The 8553-nt window shown below is 49.8% G+C and overlaps 1 protein-coding gene across 2 annotated transcripts in view; it reads right to left on the bottom strand.

The window, feature by feature from the left end:
* Positions 1-716: 716 nt before the first annotated feature.
* The window catches only part of LOC135253915 (cadherin-20-like), a 66376-nt gene continuing 58539 nt past the window's right edge, over positions 717-8553 (bottom strand). For both annotated transcript variants that reach the window (XM_064333756.1, XM_064333757.1), the window contains exons 9-12: positions 6908-7029; positions 5629-5746; positions 4981-5232; positions 717-3120 (exon numbers count right to left, since the gene is read on the bottom strand). In XM_064333756.1, coding sequence (XP_064189826.1) covers positions 2588-3120; positions 4981-5232; positions 5629-5746; positions 6908-7029 — 1025 coding nt within the window. In that variant the 3' untranslated portion in view covers positions 717-2587. The remainder of the gene's footprint in view (positions 3121-4980; positions 5233-5628; positions 5747-6907; positions 7030-8553) is intronic.

Genomic DNA, 8553 nt, shown 5'->3' with positions numbered 1-8553 from the left:
TTCCCTCACACTGACTGTGCCTCTGCAGAGCCCCAGATCCATCTTTTATATGACTTAACTTTGCACTTATGTCTGCTCTAACCGGCGTTACCTCACGTACTGCAAAAGTCCCAGAGGTGAAACTAGAGCGTATGAATGTCGCTCTGGGGAACGATCGTGTGGACGCGATGGAACACGACGTCTCACGTCACATGGCCAGCTTTCTATCAGGCAACGCAGGCCGATCATAAAATGGCATACTGGGTCCTCAACCAGGGGTTTGCAGGCCCCTGAGGGCCCTTGAAGGTACTGTACTGTATGGGGTACCTGGCCAGGCTCGATATGCAATGACTACATGTAGATTTTGGAATATATTAAAAAATATGAAACCTTTTTCTTTTTAAAAAAAAAGTGTAACCCTTTATAGCTTATGATGATAACCCTGCATGTCTTTGAGTCTGGGAGGGGTTTGCTGGATCAGAAAATGTTGGAAACCCTAATAGATGGTGTAGGCCAATAGATGGTATAGGCCAGACAGTGCTTGACTTACTGTAAAGAAAACTTTCTGTATAAAAAACTGCAGTATTCAGTATTGTGAGTTGGCTATATGGAAACCCAGTTGAAGTATACAGACTCTGATGTATAAGAGATTGCATACAGGTAAAATTACCTACAGTGAATACTACGACAACACCGATATTCATCATATACTTAATCAAAAGGCACCTGGAAGAAAATTGTGCTTGATTTTTTTTTATTACCAAATATACAAAAACTATGTACATTCAATTACACTCAACATGTCTGACACCATGTACTGTATGTATTTCAAGTAGGTTCCACCCATTTGAATAATCAGTCCATTCCATCCCTTCGGATGGACGATGTTTCTCTTCTCTGCCTCCCTCCGTATTTGGCTTTCTTATGCTGAAGGTTATCTTGAAATTTGGCACTTTAAGCAGATGACCAGACCAGCAGTTTCTTTCCGAAAAAAAGTCTTTTAAAGCCGCACGGGAGGAAGATTCGCGATCGTTAGTCCGATCGCATCGGGGGCGGGATGGGGAGGGGGGCGATTTTTCTGGAAAAAGGCAAAGGCACCCTCCCCCTTTCACTACATTTTCTTCACGTTTTCTTTCATAGCCGAAAAAAGAGCGAGACGTGATCGAAGGGGAGAGAGGAGCGATGCTCACACGTGCTACCTCCTCATCATTATCCCCCACCTTTTGGGCACTTTGCAAACATCCCAAAACGCTGAGCCAAATGACATCTGTGTTCCACCGGGCCGCACTGCGATCGCGTCGTCGTTTCTTAAAAAATTTCGAACCCGAGCGCCTCCTTCCAGGGCTTTGAGAAGGCAAGGAACCTCTGCACCCCGTCCCACAGCGTATAAAAATGGCTGCTGTTGTTCAAAAGTCCTGTGGATGATGGATCAGCTGGTTTTTTTTTTTCTTTTTTGCTGTTTGTCATTGGTCGTTTGTCACCTGTCACTGTTATTTTGCTTCTTCTAACATGTGGATTTTCGCAAGACAAACAGAGATGGGCATCAAAAAAAGAGTTCAGAAAAATTCTTACTAAAATACATAAAACATATCAACCTTTCAATCCTCTTGGGATTACAAACTTTCAATTCCTCCCCCAGGGATGTTAGACATAAGAACTGCTGGGAAAGCATATATTTAGATGGAGAAAAATTGAATATCTGTTATACACCATTACAATATTTATGATACATTATCAGAATTCGATCATGTATTTTTCCTGTTCTTCCACCAAAAAAGGCCATGGATGGAGGTCCAGTTTTTTAAAAATTCCCCCAATAATTTATATAAAATATAAATACCGCACATGAATAAATAAATATCACTGCCAGACAAGGAAATACACAGAACTTTTCTGAATGACAATTTTCAACGATAACAAGACAGGAATTGGAAAAAAATGACTCAATGACAGCATCTGCGGAAAATGTGTTTTGGGATGGACATGAGTTTCTCTTCTATAATGGGGGGCGGGAGGTGGCAGTTCTCCCTGGGAACAAAATGAAACGTAAGGCAAAAAAAAACAAAAAATAAGAGAGTTAAGAAGAACACCCGGTGAAAAGAAAGAGGGAATACACAACCACAGTGCTATCACTCAGACGCAGTTTGTGTTCCCCCGAAGCTCCCCCAGCCAGCCCCCCCTGGGGTGTGAGCCAGAGAGATGAACAGGCCCATTTGAGACGGGTCCGTGCCCAAATCGGGGTGTTCGTCTGCGACGGCGCTGAAACCAAAAAACGAAAAGGCTCCTGTTCACGGCCCACCCCTGCGGCCTGCGGGACAAGCATCGACGCTCCGCCCCCCTGCTGCAACAACACTCCCCCTGCGTTTTCTCGGTTAGAAAAAAATTTAATAGGGTCTCCATAGAAACAATGTTGCGGTGGGGGGGGGGAGTTGAGATTGGAAGTTGGTGAATCCACACCCAACAGCTGTAGAGGAGGTGGCTGTGGCTCGGTGGGCGGGGCCTGTGTAAAAAAAAAAGGAGGGGGGGGTGGGAGGGGCCAAACGGGCGGGGGGGGGGCGGGGCAGGGGGCGGGGCAGGAGGCGGCCGGCGGCGGCGGCAGGTTCTCGGGCTACCACAGCGGGTTGGCGCCCTCCAGCGCGCCGTACATCTCGGCCAGCTTGCGGAAGCGCGGCCCCCAGTCGCTGAGGTAGTCGTAGTCGTGGTCGGCGCCGGAGCCGGCCGACTGCAGCGAGCTGAGCGAGCCGGCCACCGAGCCCGCGCCCTCGTAGGCGTAGGTCTGCAGCGAGTCGTAGGGCGGCGCGCAGGGGTCCCCGTCCGCCTCGCGCAGCTTGGCCAGCACGTAGCCGTGCACGCTGCTGCCGCCCCCCCGGCCCACGCACGCCTGCGGCACGTAGCGGGACAGGCTCTCGATTTCGGGCAGCATGTCCTGCCGGCTCTTGCCCAGGGGCGTGTGCGCCGCCCCCGCCGCCCCTGCCGCCTCCCGCGGGTTCCACATGGCGGCGATGTCGAAGGCCTCGGTGTCCTCCTCGCCGCCGCCCTCGTCGTCGTAGCGCACGATGTTCTCGTGGACGTTCTCCTCCTCGTCCGACAGGTAGGGCTTCTTCCGCTGGCTCCGCAGGGACAGGATGAGCAGGATCATCACTGCGAGAGAGAGAGAGAGAGGGAGGAGGGAGGGAGGGAGAGGGAGGGGAGAGAGAGAGAGAGAGGAGGAGAGAGAGAGAGAGGGGAGAGAGAGCAGAGGGAGAGAGGGAGAGAGAGGGAGAAAGGTGGGGAGGAGAGAGAGAGAGGAGAGAGAGAGGGAGACAGAGGGAGAGAGAGGGGAGAGAGAGAGAGAGAGAGAGAGGGGGAGGAGAGAGAGAGGAGAGGGGAGAGAGAGGGAGGGAGAGAGAGAGAGAGAGAGAGAGAGAGAGGGAGGGAGAGAGAGAGAGAGAGAGGAGAGAGAGAGAAAAGGGAGGGAGAAGAGAGAGGGAGAGGGAGAGAGAGAGAGGGAGAGGAGAGAGAGAGAGGGAGAGAGGAGAGGAGGGAGAGAGAGAGAGAGGAGGGAGGAGAGAGAGAGAGGGAGGAGAGGAGAGAGAGGAGAGAGGAGAGAGGGAGAGAGAGAGGGGGAGGGAGGGAGAGAGAGAGGGGAGAGAGGAGAGAGAGAGAGAGGGAGAGAGAGGGAGAGAGGGGGGGAAAGAGAGAGAGAGGGGTTAGGGTCAGAGCGAGGGAAACCGCACAACACTACACTACACACACACACACACACACAAAAAGGCACAGTTGCCCACAGAAATGCATCACATACACAAGCACACTATACTCCTTGCTGAGGGATATGCATTTTATTATCTGAAGTGGGATGAATGAATTCCAGCGGCTAATCCTGAAATAACAAGCACACGAGTGCTAATTAGGGTAACGCTCAGCTAATAACACTCTGAGGTGACCTAGTAAGCAGTTCTGACTGCAGTGTGAGTATAATGAATGGGGCCCTGGGCTTGCAGGTTCCAAACCTAGGCGAGGCACTGCTTCTGTTGCCCTAAAGATGCTAAAACTAAATTGCTTCAGTAAAAATGGTATCTCCGTAAATATACATGACACTTAAAACATACACCGCGTTAGTTGCTCTGCTGAACGGCTGATTGCGATGCATGTAATACCAAAGCAGAATTAGCGATCGGGTTTAAAAATGAATAAGTGAAGGTGAATGTGATTCATTCTCGTTTCAGCGCTCAGTGAAAGCCACAGCCAGCCCACCGCGCCATTCTCAAATGTGAATAATGCAGTGTTTCCCCATTTTCATGAGCCCGTGGCTCACTTCATTTGCGAATACGTTCCCCTGACTCACCGTTTGTTAAAACGTAGCCTGACATTTTGTTCAAACAGGAAAATAAGAAGTTTAGTTTAACATGTGTCAAAACAACCGCGTGTACTGTGCACTGCAAGTAGCACAATGTGTGAAAAGAGTTTAATGTGACACATCCGCAACACATCAATTTAGCAATGTATTTCTCACATAAAATGAGTGCTTTGTTGTGAAGCGCAATACCTTTTCATTGGTTCAAACAAGTGAATGATTGACGCAAATTGTAGCTGCGCCTATTTTTGGCACCAGTACGCCTCCCTCAACCTTATTCAATTATTATTATTATTATTATTATTATTATAAGAGTGAATGGTGAGTGAATGGTGTGGGTGCCCTGCGATAGATTGGCGGCCTGTCCAGGGTGTATTCCTGCCTCTTGCCCAATGCATGCTGGGATAGGCTCCAGCACTCCCCGCGACCCTGCCCAGGATAAGCGGGTATAGATAATGGATGGATGGATGTATTATTATCGTAAAACAGGAGGGAACTGCTATTATACTGGAACCGCTATTGCTGAACTTGCACTTTTCGTACGTCGCTTTGGACAAAAGCGTCTGCTAAATAAATGTAATGCAACGTAATTCTATAATGAATCAGGTCTCTTTTTGTGCCTGTAATACAGGCGCCCGTCAGCAGGGGGCGCTGCGGGGGCTCACCCAGCAGGACGAAGATGCAGGCGAGGATGGCGATGAGGGCGCCGCGGCTCAGGCTGACGGGCAGCGTGTACGCCTCGGCGTCGCAGGAGAGCACGCTGCCGTCGGCGTCGCAGCTGCACACGCGCACCGTCAGCGTGCCCGTGCCCGTCTGCACCGGCTGCTCCCCGTCCGAGATGAAGATGGGCAGGTAGTACACGCTCTGCGCCAGCTGGGAGAAGCCCCCGCGCCGGGTCAGGATCCACGCCGAGTTATCTGACCGGGGGAGGGGGAGGGGGTAGGATACGTCAGGCTGTGTTTCACATGCTTTGTGAATTCAGTTGAGTAGAGAGAGAGAGTGAGAGACTGAGAGGGAGAGAGAGGAAGAGAGGGAGAGAGAGGAAGATGGACAGACAGAAAGATGAAGAGAGTGAGAGAGAGAGAGAGAAAGAGGGAGTGGGAGTGAAGGAGATAGAGAGTGAGAGGGACAGAGAGAGGGAGATAGAGAGAGACAGGTAGAGGGGGAGGAAGAGCAAGAGCCAGGAGAGAGAGAGGGGGAGAAAGAGTGAGGGAGGGAGAAAGAGTGAGAGAGGCGGAGAGAGAGAGATGCGGTACATGAGTGTCTCCAGGCTTGGCTGGGACGCCCTGCTGGGTTAATTGCGGAGCGGGTACCTTGGTTGTCCCGGAGGGTGAAGTTGGGGTTGTTGGCGGCCTCTGGCGCCAGGCTGTAGTAGAAGTGCTGACCTCCGAGGGGCTCGTCTGGGTCCACAGCCGTTACCGTCTGAATCAGCTAAAAAAAAAACACAAAAAAAGGAGGAGTCAGGACCCCTCTTTAACAGCCTGAAACACGCTCCTGATTTTAGCGCTCAGTAAAATAAGAGCGCTCTAAGCTCTAAAGGGGCACGCCTGATCCCGATCGCACTCTTGCGAATTCTGTTAGCGTTGAATGATCACCGACAATTTTCCAGTGGGTGAAGATGTATGTAGAAAGTGTAGTTAACCTACAGTTAACCTCATCGACTGCCAGGCGCACCAGGCAGAAGCAGAGGGACACCCCCCCTCTCTGAGATCTGCTCAAGGTGTCTGCCTGTCAGTCAGGGGAGGGGAGGTTTTTTTTTGTTGCCCTACCCTCGTTCTGTGGGGGTCTCAGCTCTGGCGTCTGTGTAAAGCTGCCTCGTGACAGTCTGTGTTTTAATAAGTGCCATAAAAAGAAAATTGAATTCAATTGAACAGTTGGTGCGTGTCAGTGTCTTTGTGTAAATAATATAAAAGCTAGCTGAAAGACATAAAGGTCATTATTGTGTGTGTGTGTGTGTGTGTGTGTAGTTTGTGTGTGTGTGTGTGTGTGTGTGTGTGTGAGTGTGTGTGTGTGTGTGTGTGTGTGTGTGTGTGTGTGTGTGTGTGCAGTTTGTGTCTAAATAGGAGGAATGCCAGCTCAGAGATGTGACGGTCAGCAGTTCTCCTTCATTCCTCATTAGTTCTCATCACAGTAAAATCTGGTGTTAATTTGCCGTTAACAGGGGTCCATAAAGGACGGGGCGGTGATGTAACTATTCCCAGAGTGGCCATGCCAGTAATGGTGTGATCATGGTGGAACTGAAAGCCTGCCATTCTGGCTCTCACGTGTGCCGCCATTCGGGCTCTCAGGAGTGCCGCCATTATGGCTCTCGGGAGTGCTGCCATTACGGCTCTCACGTGTGCTACCATTACGGCTCTCACGTGTGCTGCCATTATGGCTTTCACGTGTGCCGCCATTATGGCTTTCACGTGTGCCGCCATTCGGGCTCTCAGGAGTGCCGCCATTATGGCTCTCACGTGTGCCGCCATTATGGCTCTCAGGAGTGCCGCCATTATGGCTCTCACGTGTGCCACCATTACGGCTCTCAGACGTGCCGCCATTATGGCTCTCACGTGTGCCGCCATTACGGCTCTCAGGCGTGCCTCTGCTTACCTGGCCAGCCTTGGCGCTCTCGCAGAGGAAGGCCTCGTTGAACTGCGACAGCTCGGGCGCGTTGTCGTTCACGTCCAACACCCTCACCGTGACGGACACGCTCCCGATTTGGGAGGGATTATCTGCGGAGAGAGAGCAGACCAGTGCGGCTCAGCGCTGCCCCGCTCAAGCGACTGGGGCGACTGGCTAATTCAGCTCGCGGTTTAATCCTGCTGACATTCATTCGAGTCGCAGGTGGTGCTCTTTTGAAGAAATATATGAACAATAACGGCAATTGTAATTGGTTTTTATAATCTCAGGGTTCGCATGATGCCCTTGAGCGCATTAGGGTGCTCCTTCCACAAAAGATTATAATGCTTTTATCCCTGGTAGTGAACTGCGATTTGCATACCTTAATGGGCAGCATAATTGGCAGGAGAAATGCAATTAACAGATCGCTTTCACAGGATTCATCAATCAATCGATAAATCATTCACTCGCTCGATCCACCCCCTGCCTGGTGACCCCCCGGCCCTGCTGTCAAGGGGAAACTATAGACAAATGTTCAATGTTAAATCAACTTCACGGCCAGAGTGGACTCATACAAACTCTGTAAGAGTTCAAATTCGCATTCGACATTTCACTCCGTGGGCTGTTTACTCTGCTCTTTTTCTTTTTCTGAACTTTTCTCTTTCCCTGTCGTCGTTCCGCTTTCTGAGTTCACTTTTCCACCTCTCTGTCTCTCCCAGCGAGCAAAGGGAAAAATACAGAGGGCGGCTGACCCCCCCCCCTTCCCGCCCCCCCCCCTCCCCCAACCCTGCTGGTAAAAGGTCAGCGGTGTAAAGGTCTGAGGCAGAGATTCATCTCCCAGAGGTTGTTATTCCATCCTTTTTTCGTCTCATTCTCTGTTTATTTTCCCCCCCTCACTCAACCACTTTTGTTCTATTTTTTATCTCTCTTCTGTCTTTTATCTCGCTTTCTCTCCCATTCTCAATTTCTCTTTGAAATTCTGTTTTGCTTTTGTTGGCTTGACACAATCACTTTTTTTTTTTAATGCCGAAAGCTAAATCATATGATTAGTTATTATTTACTAACACATGAAAGTGATATGTTCATTTTCTCTCTCATCTCTTTTTTCTCGTTCGCTCTTCCTCTTGAAGCATGAACAGGAGAAAGGTCCGCTGGGGCAAATTTCCCCCAAAATACCCCAAAACCCCATCCCCCAGGCTTGCCAGCTGGGTCATACCAAATACCTCGCTGACTGACCCACAGATTTAAATGGTGAAAGAATGAAACCAAAAAAATCTGAAAAAATAACCAATAGGTTCGCACCAGCCATGCCCAGGTATCCATCTATTAAAATCGCACTTCTTTAATCATCTTAATTTATACTTAATTAGCCTGGGGCAGTTTACCGTTTTCAGCATGGATGTTATTTAATCCAGCAAACACTAGGATGTTCAGCGTTGAGTGTATTCGATCACACTCATATAAACTCTGTGAGCTGATTGGACACTGAGCGTACTGCTGAGCACATTACAACTGTTAGCTCAAAGGGTAATTTTCAGATGTCATCGCGGGACAGGTACGAAGTATCTTCAGAACAAATGCATAGATAATAAAAAAACATGCAGGACGGAGTGTAGCACAGTGGGTAAGGAACTAGA

This window comes from Anguilla rostrata, chromosome 4, assembly GCF_018555375.3.
Source record: "Anguilla rostrata isolate EN2019 chromosome 4, ASM1855537v3, whole genome shotgun sequence".
NCBI classification, from domain to species: Eukaryota; Metazoa; Chordata; class Actinopteri; order Anguilliformes; family Anguillidae; genus Anguilla; species Anguilla rostrata.
The sequence above is the reverse complement of the archived record's forward strand: the minus strand, read 5'-3'. Positions and strand labels throughout refer to the sequence as shown.